The sequence below is a fragment of the Penicillium citrinum genome (genome assembly GCF_028827155.1).
Source record: "Penicillium citrinum strain IBT 23319 chromosome Unknown utg000004l:1.0-2404223.0:1.0-2405248.0, whole genome shotgun sequence".
Taxonomy (NCBI): Eukaryota; Fungi; Ascomycota; class Eurotiomycetes; order Eurotiales; family Aspergillaceae; genus Penicillium; species Penicillium citrinum.
In genome coordinates this window covers 550,869-568,754 of record NW_026622689.1, presented here as the reverse complement: position 1 = coordinate 568,754, position 17,886 = coordinate 550,869, and the positions used below count along the sequence as shown (strand labels likewise).

Here is a 17,886-nt window from a genome sequence, read left to right as displayed (position 1 = left end):
AGTATATTCTAAAGTAGAGTAGAGTATACTAGACAGAGTATACAGAGATACTCAGTGATATCGGGTATAGGAGAATAGAGAGAGTAGGTAGAGCAGGCAGAGTAAAATAAAGTAGAGAAAAGTGGAGGTGGAGGAGTAGAGAAAAAAAAAAGTAGAGCTACTGTGCTATATACTGAAGAAAGTAGGGCAGAATAAACCCTCTACTTCTATCGCACAGTAAAAGAGATTAGATCAGCCAATGGAACCAGCAGTAGCCGATCAAGCAGAGGATCCAAATCGACAAGACATTTCAAATTCGATCTGTAGGAAAGAGAAGCAGAAGGAGAAGAGAAGAAAGAGGGGCGGGTATCAGAGCGGTACTCTGCATTGTTACACCAACCCGATCATCGCTGCCCTACACTACACTATCTAGCACCTCAATATCTGCATAGTATGTACACTTTTACTTTTGCTATATCGTACACACAACCCGGACCATCTAAGACAAAATGATTAACATTGCTCATAACGACTGGGAAATATGTCTATCTCCAAACTCAATGCGAAACACCCCTGTGCGATAAATCGGTGGCGGGAGTCTGAGACGATACATCAGAAACCTAATTGGTAACTACTAGACAGCCTACATTACAGGATATTAGTGTACTATGTCTAGACAACCTACACCAGACATAGTACTACAGTATATCCAACTGTCCTCTCAACGCCAATAAAAGGTCGAAAATAATATTATCTTATCGTAACACCCAACGCCAATTATGCAAATTCACTCCTCCTCTGGTGGCATCTCATCTTCAATATATCGTACCAACGATACTCGCATCTCGGTCGTGTCATCGCCCCGAAGAACATCACTCACAAAATGTGCCTCGATCTGCATTTGAACCTAGATACCCGGTCCCCAGTTAGCGGTCAAAGATCAGCAAATCGGACCCGACAATCAGGTCAATGGGTCCGGAAGAATCCAAAGAAACTTCGGACAAAGCGAAAGATAGACACAAGGGAAAATTCATACCATCTCTAGCGCGCCTCGTAGTACACCGCATAAGATATTGGAAAACCAAAGCTCATCCTGCGCGCGTCCGTCATCCGGAAGCTCCACAAAGTCTGCCAGCGGGTTCTCGTCGAAGATCAAGGAGAACTGATTATTATCACTTGCCCAATTGGTGACTGTCGGCGCGATGTTTAAGAAGATTTTGAATCCGACCTATTAGCCAATAATGCATTAGCATTAGTTCCCCTATGAACCTGTCGACCCCTAAGTCTGATTCCTTGCTCTGCTTACCTTCGCAATCATATCGGCTGTCTCACGGAAATTGGCGCATCGGCCTACCCCGGATTTGGCTAGGAAGTCTTCAATCAATCGCATGCCGATATTGTGGCCCATCTTCTCCAATTGTTTGTTCACTTCTTGGTAGTCGCTGTTAAAGTCTTGACAAAGTTGCGCAACGATTGTACCGTAGGTTAATGTGACCAGCTCCGCATTTACTTTATCGATTCTCGTCCTGATATAGGTCCTGGTTAGTACGGGCAGAACGAATCCAGAAAACAGGTGTATGTTCTCCAAGGAAAACAAACGGCGCGTAATCGAGCCATCGAGATCGAAATACTGACTTCCATATTCTATCCAATGTTAGTGGAAATATCCAGCGGGACATAAATACCAGTACTCACTCTTCCCCTATTCTCGAAGCCTTCGTAGCCGACATGATATTTCCCCACTAGACCACCCTAGCACAAACAAATAGTATCCAACCGTAGTATCTAACGGTACACAAAACGACGTATAGATAATGCGACGACGGATGCAGTGATTGCGGGGAGAGGAAGATGTTCGAGCTGCCATACACAAATCCACCCTGACCGCCTTCTGCCCAGAGGAAGATTGTTCTTCCCGCAGCTTTCAGGAATTCTTTCGTCCCTCAACTTCAATTCCAGCTCCAATTCGATTCCACTCGTCGCCCGGGCCGCGTTTGTTCTCTCGAAAAGAACACCTGAATCAGATACTGATTTTGTCGCGACAATGTCTGGAGAGAAACGCCCGGCGCAGGCGGCCTTTGGCTCTGCCAACCAGCTGGTCGTCAAGCGAAAGAAGTCCGATGCAGATCTGAACCCAGGAACTGCTGTGGTCAAGGGCTCGTCGCAGGGTGGTGCTCTGGTGCAATCGGTATGTTGATCGTATATAGTTACTGCGGACTGCTGAAGAAACGGCAGGTCTTCAATTGAGGCCATAGCTGACATTTCGTACAGGTTCCGCGGACCAGTGGACTCGATGCGCCTATCATGGAACTCACCGGTGAGTCGCAGCGCTACAATCAGAGATGAATAACAACTAACCATCTACCAGGACATTCCGGGGAAGTCTTCGCCGTTCGATTCGACCCAAGCGCTCAACACATCGCATCCGGCTCGATGGACCGATCAATCTGTACGTGACCGCACCGCACGCCGAACCATGAACACCACTAACCAAGAAAACCCCCAATGCAGTACTTTGGAACACATACGGTCAATGTGAAAACTACGGACAATTGACCGGTCACCGCGGCGCAGTCCTAGACCTCCAATGGGCCCGCGACTCACGAGCACTCTTCTCCGCATCTGCAGACATGACACTGGGAAGCTGGGACGTGGAAACAGGCCAGCGCGTCCGACGACACGTAGGCCACGAAGAAATAATCAACGCTCTAGACATCAGCAAACGAGGCCAAGAACTACTCGTATCCGGATCCGACGACGGAACAATTGGAATCTGGGACCCTAGACAAAAAGACGCACTAGAGTATCTGGAAACAGAATTGCCCATCACAGCCGTCGCTTTATCCGAAGCCGGTAACGAGATTTATAGTGGTGGAATCGATAATACCATTCACGTCTGGGATTTACGCAAAAAGGCCATCGTTTACTCCATGACCGGTCACAACGATACAATCACCTCTTTACAAATTTCTCCGGATTCCCAAACCCTTCTTTCCAACTCTCATGACTCCACAGTTCGAACTTGGGATATTCGTCCATTCGCCTCTGCTACGCGCCAAATCTTGACCTTTGACGGTGCCCCCGTTGGTCTGGAGAAGAATCTTATTCGCGCAAGTTGGGATCCAAAGGGTGAGAAGATCGCCGCTGGATCGGGCGATAGAAGTGTCGTCGTTTGGGACTCTAAGTCTGGAAAACTTCTTTACAAACTTCCCGGCCACAAGGGAACCGTCAACGACGTTCGTTTCTCGCCAAACGACGAGCCTATCGGTAAATCCCCCCCCTCTTCAATCATCATCCCGTCCCTTCATACTCTATATTGATTCTAATTGTTATACCAGTCGTATCCTGCTCTTCCGATCGTAACCTCATGCTCGGTGAACTAGGCAAATGAGCATATAAAGTCACCTTTTAATGTTAAGCGGGCGTTGAATTTTTGATACATTGGGTCGGGAGATCATGAATATCAGCTGTACTATAAATGGGCTAGGCGTGGTATAGTCCAAGTCAGTTCAATAAATCTAGAGCTTGGTTGCTACGTACAACTTTGTCCATGAATCTACTAGTTATTAATTATCCGGATCTGAAATATGTGTAGTTTCATTCAAATCGAGATTACTCTTATCCCTGAGTTGAAACATTTAGTTCATACTGGAAGAAGAGTACTTATTGTAAGATCTGCATCGAAGTCCAAGCTTGATTGCTATTAACATGTCGAGTAGGACCGGCATCATGACTCGACCTTGAAGAGTGTTAAGACAACTTCACACGATGAATTCGTACTGTCGCCATTGAACCTACAATACAACAGCTTTCGTGACACAAAGACAATAACAACAGATCCTAAGCAACCCCCAAGCCTCCAATTTCCAGTTTCATACACACCTCAGAAAACAAAGAATTACAAAAAGATAGCTATAAAAATAGTAGAAAGACAAAAGGGCATTAGTACAATAGCATAGTACAAGAATCATTTCGATTCAATTTCCAGACCCCCTATGGACCAAATCAGATTCAATCTCCATCTCCAGATTCTTCAGAGTCCGCAACTGAATAGCATACTGCAGGTCATTAGGAAGCAAACCAGCATCATCCTTTAACATCCAAAGAAGGTATATGATGACCTTCTTAATGCCCAAGGCAGCTGCAGCAGAGAGTGGGAGATTTAGTTTCTCATCGACAGTTGCCATGAGGATGGGACTTGCGCGGTGGAGGTATGGATGGCTCTTGTCAAACCATGCGCAAATAGTGTACGAGGGAGTAGGCGAGCTCGGATCTTTTTTGTATCGAATATCTGGATAACCGATCTTCATAGCATCACAGATGCCTAGAAAGTATCAGATATCTCAATGAGACTGCCCAGGCAACAGTCCCATGTATGACTTACCTTTCATCCGCTTGTCATAAGAAGCCTGGGGCCCCAGACTGACAATTCTGTTTTGGACAGCTCGTAATGCTTCCAGTTTATCAACAACAACTTCTGGTACGGTAATTTCTGCCAATCGACAGTTAGTTAGCGGTACCAAGTTAGAGTTCCCGAGTTTTCTCTTCTTCTCTTGTCTTGGCTGCTGATCTGGCGGCGTGGTCGACTTCAGCTTCTTCGCAGTAAGTGGCGGAGACGAAGAATGAGCCTTGCTGTTATCCATTTTCTCTCGCCAGGAAGATCGCCTGAGAGCAGCTGGGATCATACCGGGAGATAGAGTAGTTTTCATTGACCGTTCTTCATCTGGCGATTCACGCATAAAGGTGAGGGGATCTTCCTTTACAAGCTTGTATGACTGTTTCTTGGTTGTCACTTCAGGCAAGAGATTAGAATAAGCCGGCAGGATGGTAGGGTTATCAAGGTTTTCTGTTATCAGGAAAGCGTGCAAAGCAGTATGAGCAACAGTGTTTTGTGCCTCATCCACCCTGCCGTGTTCTCTGATAGTTCGGAAGCTGTCATGGCCCACCAGAACTTCGCAATGCCATTGCCCATTATTGAGTAGAGTAGGAGCGTAGTGACATGGGGGCATTCTTTTCTCTTGGCAATAATCTGACAAGGAGGCAGAAAAACCATTGTCAGCTTTGGTCTGCAAGGAATGACCAAGTCTCTCACCTTCGAGCAACCTGATCCAGTTCCATTCTGGCCCAGTTGGGCCATCCAAGGGCGGAGGTGGAAGTATCCATTCCGGGTTATACGCCTTGATCTCCTCGAGAGCAAGACGGTAGCCCATGACCCTCGCCCCGTCGACCGTGGGAAATACAGGTTCGACCAAGATGGTATGACCATAGAGAGTGAGTCTGGCGCCAATCTTGGTGCCATCATGACCACCATACTTGAACTGAAATCTCGGTCTCAGCATCGCCATGATACTGATCACACCAAAGGCGAACAGAATCTGGCCTTTGGTCAAATGTTTCAATTCAGCAGAGCCAATAAGGTTCTGTCCATAGTTAGCACAAGTGAGGACTACCTTTACCGGTATCTCGAAGACTAGCGATAATACGCACCGGCTCTGGAGCAAAATAGCCAGCTTTTCTGGGCTGTTCAAATTCCGGACTAGAAAAAGAAAATCCAAATGTGACTTCACCTGGCTCCAGGCTGCTCTCAATCCTTTCAGCGAAGCCATTGGGAACAGGGCATGGGGCCGTGGAATTCAGGAAAAAAGGTGATGGATTCTGAAGTGGGAGTTTGGGAGACTGCAGAAAGGCATTGTTGCTCACCGGAGCCGAAGTCATAGGGTGAGAGTCTCGATCACCATTAACCTCGAGGACTGGAGGTTTCTTGAGGAGGGCCGACAATGGTCTGTGGGCTAACACCATAGCGTGCCCACCTCTTAGCTGGCTGTCTGGTTTGAGGGAGAAGGGAGCAATAGACAGCTCACTCGGCTTGCTCATTTGGTTTGTCAAGACCGGTCCGAAGGGAACAGTCAATGGAGCAAGTGTCGTGTCTTGGGGGGTCCCGAGATCCGAGCCTCCAAAGGGTTGGGGCAGGATATCTGGGCCCTGTTGACACTCCATGTGACGTGAAGAGAGATTTTAGGAAGTGGCAGCGAGAAGGAGGTGGTTGGAATTGGAAGAAGCAGTCAATAAGAACGAGAACAGGAGGAGGTGGATGATGAGAGAAGCAGAGCGGGAGGGGAAGGAGAAGAGAAAAAGAGGATAAGAGGGAGAGGATAGTAGAATAGTAGAAGGAGAACAGGAAAGAGCAACCAGGAATATGTAGTTCTAATTTTGAGGAAGGAGCGAGCTATGGAATTATAGGAAGGAGCTCATATCCAAAAAAGGGAAAGCACGGATTGAGTCTCGACAGTTGGCATTCCAACATGAAAAGAGGACATCAAGAGTGCATTCAAGAAGAATTATATATAGAGATTGACGAACCACAGATTGCTCATGGGAATAATGTGGCAAAGTAAATGTGAAAGAACTAGAGAGTGAATTAGATAAAATCACAGGGAATGATATGTCCTCCATACGAGGGAGAAAAGATAGACATATCGAAGAGCATATAGACCGAGAATTATGAGAAGCTCTATAATTCTATAGATCAAAGTGGATCCAATGATATTGATGGTGTTGAGGGTGAGGTGAGTGTTCTTAGTAAGAAGAGGTGATATTATCCTTATAACTCTTTCAAATCTTCCCCTCGAATAGCATGTCCCATTCAGGATGATAGCAAATGACAAAACTGACATGTCCAAATGAACAAACAAATACGAAGGGAAAAGAACAAGGTCCGTCTGTAAAGGCCAGATGATGAAATTGAATAGAATGTAACTCGGGTTACTATAAAGGGCTCACGATCTGTACATATAGGATGAGATTTGCATGAGATAAATGAATGAGTGAAATTTATGGAAGTGGTGAAGGTGAGTTGACTGCTGTGAGGGGGAAGAGATGCTTCGATCTGTTAAAAAAAAAGACAGAAAGAAGTGCACCTTCAAACCGATGTTACAGCAATGTACTATGGCTATACACCATATCTTCTATGTTCTTGATTACTGGGTGTGGTATTTGGCAGACTGTATCAGGTCAATTGGAATTGGAATTGAATTGAGTTGAATCGTCAATCTGATTCGAAGTCCCTCCATACTTATTGTTCCCAACTAACTGCGCTTTTCCTTCTCCTTCTCGATCTCCTTCTCCTTGGTTTTCTCAGTCTCCTTTCTCCCTTTGATAACGGTGCTGGGGCTGGCGATCAGTGGTGTGTTCGATGGCGCACGCGTGCCGGTAACAAGCGATTTGGTCGGCGTAAGTGCCTCGAGGATAAGGTTATACTGTTCATCATCCAAAGGGGTAGTAATACTCGGGTGTTTGCTGTGTTCAAAACTCATGCCAGTCACGCTGGATATAGCGCGACTACTGCTCGAAGAATAATCCAACATTGGAACGTCATCGCGGGATGAGCGGGCACCGCGCTGCTGCCAGGCCTTGGATTCACCTGTCACAAGGGTATCGTTTTCATCCCATTTCGATTCCAGTGCATATGATGACCAATTTTTCGGCAGGGGAAAAGAAGAACGGGCTGGTGCTCCGACCCAAGTGTGCATTGGCGGATCGCGTGCAATTTGTCCAACAATAGGCTGCAGAACGCGCAATTCTTTGGAAGGTGTGTGGCCGTGAGATGAATCCGATTCTTCGTGCTTGGTGCTATAGCCCATAGAGTTATAGTTGAAGACAGGTTTTCGTCGGGACCACATGTTTGGGTTCGGCCAAGCGATGTTGGAATATTCAAGTATATCTACAACACATTAACAATGCACGGTAGCCCATCTTCCCTAACTTACTTAGCGGAGCATGCTGAAATGACAGAGCCACCACATCTTTGACTCTTTCAAATGGGGGTGAACGATTCGGGCGAGAAAAGCCCTCAGCAAGTACAATCTTGATCCTACCATAATAATCACTCGCATCCCAATGCCGTTGCTCCAAAATATCAGCGTGAAATGGAGGAAAACGTAAGATGTCCTGGTTACCATTACGATCGATTACTGCCCTTGCGTTAGATCTTGCAGAGTTACGCATATATGTGGCATAAACGCACGGGAACTGAGCTCTGGTGAATATCAGCATACGTACAACCACTTATATCTCAACGATCACCCAACTCACCAATTATATAAGGCCATGCTGCCCGCTGCGAAAAGATGCCACCCCTACGTTTGATCAGTGAATTGGCGCCTCTAGGTCCTGATCCAGCCCAAAAAGGATACTCACGCAACGCAATCTCCATCAATAAAGACTCTCGCTTCGAAGAGCAGAAGATCGTCTGGCTGCATCAGACTTTCCATCAGACGGCTTGGCTGGGGCTTAGCCCAGCTATGAATAGAAATCTTAAATGGGGTGTCCTTGGGAACGCTGGGGATAAACGTGGTGAGAGTAGGTAGTTGGCCGACATTGCCTGAATGAGAGAAGAGGGCATTCGAACCGAGGATCGGGGAATGATATTTCAAATAAGGTGATTCAACATCACCGGTGACGAAGCATTGGGTCTTGAACTCTTGGACCGGCGCCTTTAAGCCATCAGGGAAGATGAGGATATCCCAGTTTTCGTAGCGCATGATTGTTGTTGTTAATGCTGCGAAGGGGATGGGAAGTTGGCGACTTCAAGTTTCCCAAGAGTTGAAGAAGGTGGGAGAGAGTTGTGCTTATTTGGGAAGCTGCGAGCGAAGGAAGGTACCACTGGAAAGTGACTATACTCCATTCTGCTGAAAATGGCAATAGTTAGGGTTCTGGCGATGGTTGTAGCTATCGTTAGGTTTTATTAGGACTAATGTGATGAGATTACACATGTATATCGTGGTATCACATATATTCGAGATAGTCTGCGTGTTAATCTAATTTACTGTCCGGTGTGATAGATATATTGCCTTCTGTCTTGACTACTGTTTGGAGATAATAGAAAACAAAAACCGGTAGAGGATGGTAGAAAGGAACAGTAGGCTTTAACTAATTCTACAAACTATACTTTGATTTTCCCTTTTTTTTAATATTCGATTACAAAATAGATATTATATACCGGGAAGTAGTAAATAACTCCAAAAGACATTTTCATATACCTTGAAAGATAGTGAACTTGAAATGGACTGGAGGAGAGGAAGAGAATTATATACAGTAGAGCTCATATATGCACAGACCAAGTCTTGGCATGACATCCCTCATCATTGTAGCGAGATAGCTTCAACTCCTACTTCTAGTCACCTCGGCTCATTCGTTGCACAATCATTATCTTGCAGCTGAGACCGGACACACAAGCATCACCGTACTTTATTGCTTCAACGAGGCTTGGTACTCGCTTGGTGCTGTCTCTGCCGATCAGCATCGTCATACCCCGCACCGGCACTAAGCTAGCAACGTTAGCTATCAGCGTATCAGCGACCCCAGAGTGCACTGGCACATCAAACTCTCTTCCAAGCACAAAGGACCAGAAATCAAGGCCAAGGCCAGGACCAAGGCCTGAAACTTAGTGGGTTACACCATCTCAAAATCCCCGAAGAAAGGGGGTTTTATCAAAATGTCCCAGAACAACATAGATCACGATTCCGATCTGGACGAGGAATTCGAAGACGTCCCCATCAATAAATCAAACAATACATCTCAACCTACAAGTCAAAGGAAATGGACACCATCATTATCCCTACCACCTCAACAACCCTCGCCAATCCCAGGCTCACAAGAAGAAACCCAGCTCCGCGGCCGTCTAAGTACTGGCATTGAACGGATAACATATCGACAAATGAAATCCGAAATGGGCATGGACGCACCAGACACACACATCTCCCACCGAAAATACGAATCATTCGCCGAACTTTCCGCCGAAGTTGAGAATCTCATCGATATGCTCTGGGCATCTTCTTCCCGTAAGTGTTTCCTTCCTCCCGGTCCCCTTGTACTCCCGTATCAGTATGGGAGGGGGGAGGGCGTGATATATTTCCGCAAAATCATATCTAATATACCTTTGATTCAACCAGCATCGATTCAAACAGAAGGTCTCATAACCTTAGCAGGGATAGTAGAAATGGCATTACCAACACATCCATTCGATGGACGTACTACGTTATCCCTTTTGCATAAATTCGATCAAGTCTTCGTGGCCTTGTGTACGGGTCTTCACCCGTTGACGGGTGAACCGCTGCTTGAAGCTGGGGATTCAGAGAGGCCGCTTGTGACGCAGACGCAGAAGGTGCGGATTCGGAGTTTGGCGGAGACGACGCGGTTGAAGGTGTTTTCTGTTGTTGGGGAGGATGCGGAGGATGCAGAGGGGGATGAGGATGCTGAGGGGTGGGTTTTGGAGGCTACGAAGGTTTATGATGGGGTTTTGATGTTACTTGGGGATTCGGGAGATATGTAGAAATCTGCGATAGGTACTACCTATTCTATGCTGGCAGTAGTATACAGTGTGTAAGTATAAAGTCTTCATTGCGGTCTGGTAATCGGCATACTTTGCAAAGAACTATAGATAGTACACTGAGTACTTTAGGCACCCAATCAGGTAGCAATATAGCTCTCTTTAAAGATATGCCTATGCTCTAGTAGAGCATAGGCATACTGTAGTGACAACATGTAGATTATATTTTTGCAAGGCACAATCTAGACCAGTCCCCATCGACTGAATGACTAGTGACTACAGTAGACAATTCCTATGTACTGAAATTAGCAGAAAGAATCTTCTGGAACAGACTAGTGCCCAAAAGACAGTGGGGATGGGAATGGGAATTCAGGCACAAAAGCCCGGTTTTATCGCATTACGTACCAGGCATCGGGGAGCAGTTGGAGCCGAAAGATTCACTTGCAGCGTGAGAAAAACAAGAGAAATGGCTGTGTTTCAGTGGTTGTAACGGTGTGTGTTGGAAAGAGGAATACGAGGGACCCGAAACGGTATTGAACGAAGCGAGTCTGGGACTTCTCTTTGGATACAGCGTTGCGAACTAGTGTGGATGCGAGCCCTGAAAGTGGAGAACTTCAGCCTCGGCCTGAGCCACGCGGTTCAGTTTTCAGCTACTGTCGTATTCTACTACAGTCAGATCTGACAATTGATTTTTCTTTTCTTTCTCTTTTTTCTTTGTTCCTGTGCTGTGTATTCTATACATAGCAGATCTCAATTGCTCGAGGGTTCTTTATATAACTAAGGATATACCTGTAGACTAGGGCTTACCCTACTGGGGAATCTCGTTCCATGGTTCGAGGTCATTATTAAGCTGACTACCAAGGGATCTGTACAAGATACTTCTGTATACGAGGGAATTGTATACCACGCTCTGTACTTGTATACACAGGGATAGTTAATAATGGGGTACAGTAGTACTGTACTATATGTAGTAAATGGCTGCAGGGGTGCATCGAATCCACTAGGTTAAATTTACTGTACGAAGAACCGATGCAAGGATTCCAAGATCGCTGAATCTAGGATTGAATCTGAGTTCATATTGGATTAAGGGGAGTATCCTCCTTGCTGTACTCCGTACAAGACTCTCCGGCTACCCCGTTATTGTACTTTTCCCGTCTTCCATACATACATGTATACACAAACCGGTTTCCATTAACCGCACTTCGTCGTGACCGTCTTAGTTACGACTTCGCACTGACCAAGCCCCGCCACCCATGGATCTGGGTCAGCTGCGGGTGACGTATCGAGTCAGCAAGGATATGATGATACCTTGCATCTCGACAACTGTGGTGCGGACACAGTTGTTTGTACAGTATATATATATATATATATAGTTTATTGTTTAGTATTGTAAATATTCAGATTCACTAGTTATTCGATATTCTATACTCAGTGATTGGTCTTTGATCAATGGATCTCTGCCTACATATTCACTGTATTCTACTATGTACACTAATACTAATACGTGTACAGCCACGGTAGTTTCTTTCATTCTTTGACGGAAAAGAGTCAAAGAATGTACTAACTAGCAGCTACATTAGTATCATAATCACTTAATATACATACTCTGTGTACATACTCTGAGATGTCTTATATCAGAAACTATATAGTTATGCAAGGACACTTGTGACTGTACACTGTAGTAGTCCCGTGTCTATCATACCGTAATGATACCCGTAATACAATTACTATACAATACACCTCGCGCACTTCTTTCACTTCCCCTCCTCACAAGAGATTTCCATTCTTCACTTCCCCTCTCAACCTTTTCTCCTTTCCTATTGTTCCCCTCGGTTTGCGGATTTCGTTCTGTCTTGCGCCGTTCTCGGGAGTTCTGCTTTTCAGGTCATCTAGTCTATCTCCGTCTGTTTTGAGCTTTACTGCGTATTCCAGAAATCCCTTTGGTAAGTCAATTCTCATCAGCCTCTTTCATCATCATCTTCATCACCACCACCACTACCTTCACCACCTCTACCCTCACTCTTCCACTCCCTCTCCACCATCCATCCAGAGTCATCCAAGTGAAGCAATCCGCGCATCAAATTTCCCTTCGACTTGGCTCTATCTCGATTTCTGGGCTACTCATCACCTTGGGATCCGACCGTCTTGTGGTGTTCACCCGTCGCGCGCTGTGCGTTTCACCCAACACTGCCTTACCCGGAATTCCGCGCCGCCCACCACGACCACTCTCATCGGTCGCGTGTCCACTCATCACAGTCGCCATCTGTCGCTACTACACAGATCGTGGTCGCATCTGGTCGCGCTGTGTCGGGTTGATTCTGGGAAAGCAGAACTGTGTGGAGCTGACTGGGGCGAAGACGGTCGCAATCGGGGGCCCTGGACGGAAACGGCCGGCGCATACAGCGGACTTCTCCCTCTGCTTTGTACCCACAACGCGGTTTCTCTCAACGACTCCGCTCGGCTCGGCGCATCCGATCTGTCTTGGTCAAGCTGTCTTCGGCGATTTTCTCTACCTCTCGCCAGGTTACTTTCCGCTATCCTGACGGCTCATCGGCCAACCTACTTGCTACTATAAGCACGTACGCACACACACATACAACCTCGATCTGTATTGGGTTTAGTGGTCGATTTTGCTCAGTGAATTGCTTCACTTGCACCAAAGCTTTCCTTTCCATTGTTGGGATCTTACATCGTCTTCACTGCTCGCCGGATTACGTTTTGCATCTGTATCCGGGCTCACATCTGCATAACAACGTGCTTCAATTTGCTTCACTTGGATTGGGCTCTGGGCTCAGAATCTTTTTAGTGGCATTTATCTCTAACATCTCTTTTTTCAGGAATTCTAACGTCCGTCTCTTCGTTTCTGGGTTCTTTACGTTCACGGTCTCTCTCTTAACGACTCTACGAACTTTCCGTCGCAGACCGTTTCATATTCTTACGTCGACTTTCGGACAAGTTTAAGCTTTGCAAAATGTCTTTCCAAAACTTCGGTGATTCTTTCCCCAACCAGGCTGATGCCGCCGCTGCCGGCGCTCCCGATGCCGATGCCACCATGGCTGGTCAGCCTGATATCGCGACTGCTCCATTCCAGGGTCCCGCTCCTGGTGAGCCCTCTGCCGCTGTTCCCCAGCAGGGCAACGATGGCAAGACCACTCTCTGGTATGGAAATTCCTCCCCGGATCGGTAATTCGAGGTTATAAAGATACTGATTAATTTCAGGATGGGTGAGCTCGAGCCTTGGATTGATGAGAACTTCATCCGCAACCTTTGGTTCCAGATGGGTGAGCAGGTCAACGTCAAGATGATCCGTGACAAGTTCTCTGGGTATGAAACATTGACTCCATTCTATACCAAAAGGATACTAATGTTGGTAGTAGGAGCAATGCCGGATACTGCTTCGTCGACTTCTCTTCCCCTCCCGCCGCTGCCAAGGCCCTCTCGCTGAACGGTACCCCCATGCCTAACACTAACCGGGTCTTCAAGCTGAACTGGGCTACTGGTGGCGGTCTGGCTGACCGCAGGTGAGCATTTAGTTCTTATGGGAAGCTTCAGAGATATCTTTACTGACCCTTCTAGCCGTGACGACCGTGGTCCCGAGTTCTCCATCTTCGTTGGTGACCTTGGCCCTGAGGTTAACGAATACGTTCTCGTCTCTCTCTTCCAGAGCCGCTTCCCTTCGTGCAAGTCCGCTAAGATCATGACCGACCCCATCAGTGGCATGTCCCGTGGCTACGGATTCGTCCGCTTCTCTGATGAGAATGACCAGCAACGTGCGCTCACTGAGATGCAAGGTGTTTACTGTGGCAACCGCCCCATGCGCATTTCCACCGCTACCCCCAAGAACAAGGGCCCTGGTGTTGGTCCTAACATGGGCGGCATGGGTCCTGGCCCCGCCGGCATGTACCCTCCCATGGGCGGTCCCCCCCATGCCCTTCTATGGTGCTCCCCAGCCCATGAACCAGTTCACTGATCCCAACAACACCACCGTCTTCGTCGGTGGTCTTTCTGGCTACGTCACCGAGGATGAGCTCCGTTCTTTCTTCCAGGGCTTCGGCGAAATCACTTACGTCAAGATCCCCCCCTGGAAAGGGCTGTGGCTTCGTTCAGTTCGTTCAGCGTCACGCTGCCGAGATGGCCATCAACCAGATGCAGGGCTACCCCATTGGTAACTCTCGTGTGCGCCTGAGCTGGGGCCGCTCCCAGAACAACTCCGGCCCCGCTGGTAGCCCCTACCGTCCCGCTCCCCCGCCTCCCCCCCATGTACCCCTCCATGGGCATGCCCCCGGCTCACCAGTATGGCGGGTTTGCCCCGATGAAGGTTAGCAGTCACCCCGGCAGCCCGGCCCCAGAACACTCTTGAGTTACAGGCTCGGTCGGCTGACTCTTCTTGTCTCTCCAGTAAGCGTTCCTTTGATTGAAAGCACCAGCAGGAGTTGTTTGCGTCATTCCAATGATGGGTTCCCGTGTTATCATAACAAGTTTGCTATTTTCTCTCTGGTTCCTACCGAGGTTCTCTCAATATGCTCTTATAGCTCTTGATGAGCATCATCTTTCCTCTCGTGCTTTTACGCATTTCCCACCCGAGCGCTATCCTTCTTAGCCAGATATGAGCCTGCTTTTTTTACCCTCTTCACGTCTGTACCCCCCCTTCACCCCCACAACTTGAACAACCCCATCTCTTTTTTTATTTCTTATCTTCTTCTCTTATCTGATGGTACTGCTGTGTTTTTGTCTTCCTCTCTTCTATTCAATCTTCTGCGCTCCCACTTTTTCGTATGGACCTCTTTCTCCCTTTAACCATCGGATCTGCCTCGGTGACTTGATTTGATTTGATATGAACCGAACCCCTTATTCGGAAACCCTAACCTGCTCTCTCACGGTTAAGTTTGTCCTGTCTTTGATTCCTATCTTTTATCTTCCCCCCCTGCTTCTTGGGGCTCCTGTTTGAGCGTAACGAAAGTGCGTATTGTTCATGCGTTTCTTTTTTTTTATACTCTTTGGGCAGGCCTTCTGCAAAAGTTCCATTTTTCCTTCTTTTCTTTTTCCAACTTCTTTATCCATCCAGTCTTTTTTTTCCCCCTTCACGTTTCATATGTTTTCTCTCCAAATCAATTACTCTCGTGCCTTCGATGACATCTTCCACACATTCTTCGTCCCGAGCAGCCAAATTGAATTATGTTCGCTTCGAAATTTCGCGTTCTGCTTGCCCATACCCCGACTCTTTCGATTGATGATCTTTCCTTTCCTCTTTCGTGTTAGAAATACGGCTTGTACAACGCTTGAATCGGTTCTTCTACTCTTTCTCCTTCTCCTTACTTAGTTGGAGTCTTTTGTGTCTTTGTCTGGTCCTCAATCATGCTGTTCGGCTTTTGCATTTGCAGTGTATTTTCATTGCATGCATTTATCCTTCAGTGTCTTGTATTGATTGAGGAGTCTTGCACAGTTCGAATGGATGATTGGTTCTTCTCGATTGTGTCGGACCGGACAAAGACCTGGACCTGGACTTGTAGCTTTGATTGGATCTTAATTTTCTTTCTTCTTTCTCTTAATTTTCGCTTTCCTTCTTTATTACTTCTGGGTTGTTTTCATTATTCTGAAAAGTGTTGGCGTGATCGGAGGCTATACTTCTTTTCTGGCACTTGCATTGTATTGCACGGCGGACGACGAGTGTACGTTGTCAATCTTCGTATCGAGCATCGGCGCTGTACGCGGCGTTTACATGTTGGTTGATCTTGGCAGGTCTTTTTACTTTTTCCTTTTTCCTTTTTTTTTCCGCTGATGGGATGTACGATGGTGAGAATGTATGATGTAGATCTTGCTTGTACAGAGTGTATTTTGGAACATAAACATAGCCCTAAAAGATGGGCCACCTTGCAATAATCGTTCATATCATGGTCTACACCTCCATTATATGAGTATAGCACAAGTCACTGGTTACTATGTAATTGTAACTACATCCATGAATATACTTAGTGGATGATTAGATCCCACTGCATGGTATAAATTACTTTCTACATAGAGGAGGATATGTAAATTTATATTCGCGTGTTGATTTTGATATTCGAACATCCCATCACTACCATTGATTAGCACAAGTCACGTAAACAAGAACAATGAAACCAATATAGAAAAAAAAAACATCTCAATCAGAAGGTGAGAAGATATTTTAATGCTGGTTTTTGATGGCATGGCAGACAGCGAACTAGCGCGTCTTGCTACACTGGCCCCAGCGTGCTCATCAGGAGAAGAAATAATAACAAAAGACAATTCATCACACCAACTTACCATATACAAAAGTCCAATATCGCAGAAACTCCACAAACGCCACGATGATGCCACTCACTCCGGCTAAAAAGCAAAAAAAAAAAAAACAGGATTAGCATAAATCCCAATGGTAAGGTAGAGGGGATAGTAAATATAAAACTCACCCGAATCTTTCCCCTCCGCTCCTTAATATCCCGTAACTTTTGCTTATCCTCATCAAAAGCCCTAAGTAACTGATTCTGCTTCTCCTTCCTCTTCTCCCGAGACTGAAATCTATAAAAGTCCTCAAGTCCCTCATTCTTCTTCTTCTCCCGTTCAACAAGAGCCCTAAGTTCCTCTTCCCTAGCAACAGAATTAAGTTTCGGTCCATGCGAAACAGTAACGAATCCATCCTCATCAGGTTCAGAAAATTTCCTCGCTTCCTCCCTCCGTCTAGCCTCAGAAACCTGTTCAAAAACAGTCATGAAATCATTCACAGATCGTAAAAGCGCCGCTCGATCCGGATACCGCATTTTCTCATGCGAGATATATCGCTGTAATCCAAGTTCCGCAACACGATCCGATGATAAGCCCTGACCCCATTGAATACAAAGTCCCTTTTTCGAAGCCTTGATTGCGGCTTTGAGACTTGTTTCCATACTGGGTTTATCTGCGAAAATGACGATAGCGTGAGAACCAGATTTATGTAATTTCCGATTCCAGGTTGAAGGGGGATTGATTTCGTCTAGGATATTTTGAAGTTCGTCTGCGGTTGCGTTGGCTCGTTTGCGTTTTTTGCCTCGGTGTGATGATACGCTTGTTTCTGTTCCTGCGGGTGTACCACGTTTCTTGCTGGGAATATCTTCGAAAATGACTTTTTCTACTCGGCCTGCTGAGAGGGATGTACCGAATAGAGCACGTAGGTGTGCTTCTGTTGTGTCGATGGGCGTGTTGACTAGGAAGAGGGAGCGGGTGGAGTCTGGATCTGGAATTCTGGGCTCATGGGGTCGGAGGTAGAGGTAGTGGGTTGCTGGCTTGGGGTAGGATTCTGTGCCTGGGAGTTGAAGGGGCAGGGTAGTGTACCCTGCCACTTCCACTGATTCTTTCTTCATTCTTTTGGGGGAGTAGATTGGCGTTGTTGGATTGTGGATGCTCCGAACTTTTTTTTTTTTGGAAAGGGTTTGCGCTAAAAGCGGATTCTGCCGTGGTTGTTGAGCGGGAGGGTGGGCGGTGAACCATGAAAGGTATAGAAGGATTAAAAAAGATGATTGACTGATTGATTATTGAGCTAACATTATAGTCGTCTAAAATATAACATAACTTATACTTGAAGATAT

General features: G+C 46.4%; 9 protein-coding genes across 9 annotated transcripts; 4 read left to right on the top strand and 5 right to left on the bottom strand.

Moving 5' to 3' along the window:
• Positions 1 to 766: 766 nt before the first annotated feature.
• Positions 767 to 1,709, bottom strand: N7469_005179 (TRAPP complex core subunit BET3; the record flags this gene model as incomplete). Its single annotated transcript, XM_056644099.1, has 5 exons — positions 767 to 886; positions 1,016 to 1,207; positions 1,286 to 1,505; positions 1,615 to 1,623; positions 1,675 to 1,709. 5 exons carry the CDS (start codon positions 1,707 to 1,709, stop codon positions 767 to 769), a joined length of 576 nt encoding a protein of 191 aa, XP_056500913.1.
• Positions 1,710 to 2,023: 314 nt separating this feature from the next.
• Positions 2,024 to 3,370, top strand: N7469_005178 (WD40 repeat domain-containing protein; the record flags this gene model as incomplete). Its single annotated transcript, XM_056644098.1, has 5 exons — positions 2,024 to 2,167; positions 2,251 to 2,296; positions 2,348 to 2,428; positions 2,491 to 3,246; positions 3,318 to 3,370. The coding sequence occupies 5 exons, from the start codon at positions 2,024 to 2,026 to the stop codon at positions 3,368 to 3,370; spliced, it is 1,080 nt and encodes a 359-aa protein (XP_056500912.1).
• A 586-nt stretch (positions 3,371 to 3,956) lies between these two features.
• On the bottom strand, positions 3,957 to 5,976 carry N7469_005177 (uncharacterized protein; the record flags this gene model as incomplete). The annotated part of the gene is made up of 3 exons (XM_056644097.1): positions 3,957 to 4,303; positions 4,364 to 5,399; positions 5,467 to 5,976. 3 exons carry the CDS (start codon positions 5,974 to 5,976, stop codon positions 3,957 to 3,959), a joined length of 1,893 nt encoding a protein of 630 aa, XP_056500911.1.
• A 1,088-nt stretch (positions 5,977 to 7,064) lies between these two features.
• N7469_005176 (uncharacterized protein) lies at positions 7,065 to 8,519 on the bottom strand (the record flags this gene model as incomplete). Its single annotated transcript, XM_056644096.1, has 5 exons — positions 7,065 to 7,699; positions 7,746 to 7,949; positions 8,003 to 8,014; positions 8,071 to 8,114; positions 8,176 to 8,519. The coding sequence occupies 5 exons, from the start codon at positions 8,517 to 8,519 to the stop codon at positions 7,065 to 7,067; spliced, it is 1,239 nt and encodes a 412-aa protein (XP_056500910.1).
• Positions 8,520 to 9,472: 953 nt separating this feature from the next.
• N7469_005175 (uncharacterized protein) lies at positions 9,473 to 10,309 on the top strand (the record flags this gene model as incomplete). Its single annotated transcript, XM_056644095.1, has 2 exons — positions 9,473 to 9,818; positions 9,930 to 10,309. 2 exons carry the CDS (start codon positions 9,473 to 9,475, stop codon positions 10,307 to 10,309), a joined length of 726 nt encoding a protein of 241 aa, XP_056500909.1.
• A 1,955-nt stretch (positions 10,310 to 12,264) lies between these two features.
• Positions 12,265 to 12,569, bottom strand: N7469_005174 (uncharacterized protein; the record flags this gene model as incomplete). The annotated part of the gene is made up of 2 exons (XM_056644094.1): positions 12,265 to 12,406; positions 12,448 to 12,569. 2 exons carry the CDS (start codon positions 12,567 to 12,569, stop codon positions 12,265 to 12,267), a joined length of 264 nt encoding a protein of 87 aa, XP_056500908.1.
• A 708-nt stretch (positions 12,570 to 13,277) lies between these two features.
• Positions 13,278 to 14,276, top strand: N7469_005173 (uncharacterized protein; the record flags this gene model as incomplete). The annotated part of the gene is made up of 4 exons (XM_056644093.1): positions 13,278 to 13,465; positions 13,526 to 13,630; positions 13,684 to 13,827; positions 13,883 to 14,276. The coding sequence occupies 4 exons, from the start codon at positions 13,278 to 13,280 to the stop codon at positions 14,274 to 14,276; spliced, it is 831 nt and encodes a 276-aa protein (XP_056500907.1).
• Positions 14,277 to 14,329: 53 nt separating this feature from the next.
• Positions 14,330 to 14,845, top strand: N7469_005172 (uncharacterized protein; the record flags this gene model as incomplete). The annotated part of the gene is made up of 2 exons (XM_056644092.1): positions 14,330 to 14,624; positions 14,706 to 14,845. The coding sequence occupies 2 exons, from the start codon at positions 14,330 to 14,332 to the stop codon at positions 14,843 to 14,845; spliced, it is 435 nt and encodes a 144-aa protein (XP_056500906.1).
• Positions 14,846 to 16,645: 1,800 nt separating this feature from the next.
• Positions 16,646 to 17,661, bottom strand: N7469_005171 (putative ribosomal small subunit assembly protein; the record flags this gene model as incomplete). Its single annotated transcript, XM_056644091.1, has 2 exons — positions 16,646 to 16,654; positions 16,735 to 17,661. The coding sequence occupies 2 exons, from the start codon at positions 17,659 to 17,661 to the stop codon at positions 16,646 to 16,648; spliced, it is 936 nt and encodes a 311-aa protein (XP_056500905.1).
• Between the last annotated feature and the right edge of the window lie 225 nt (positions 17,662 to 17,886).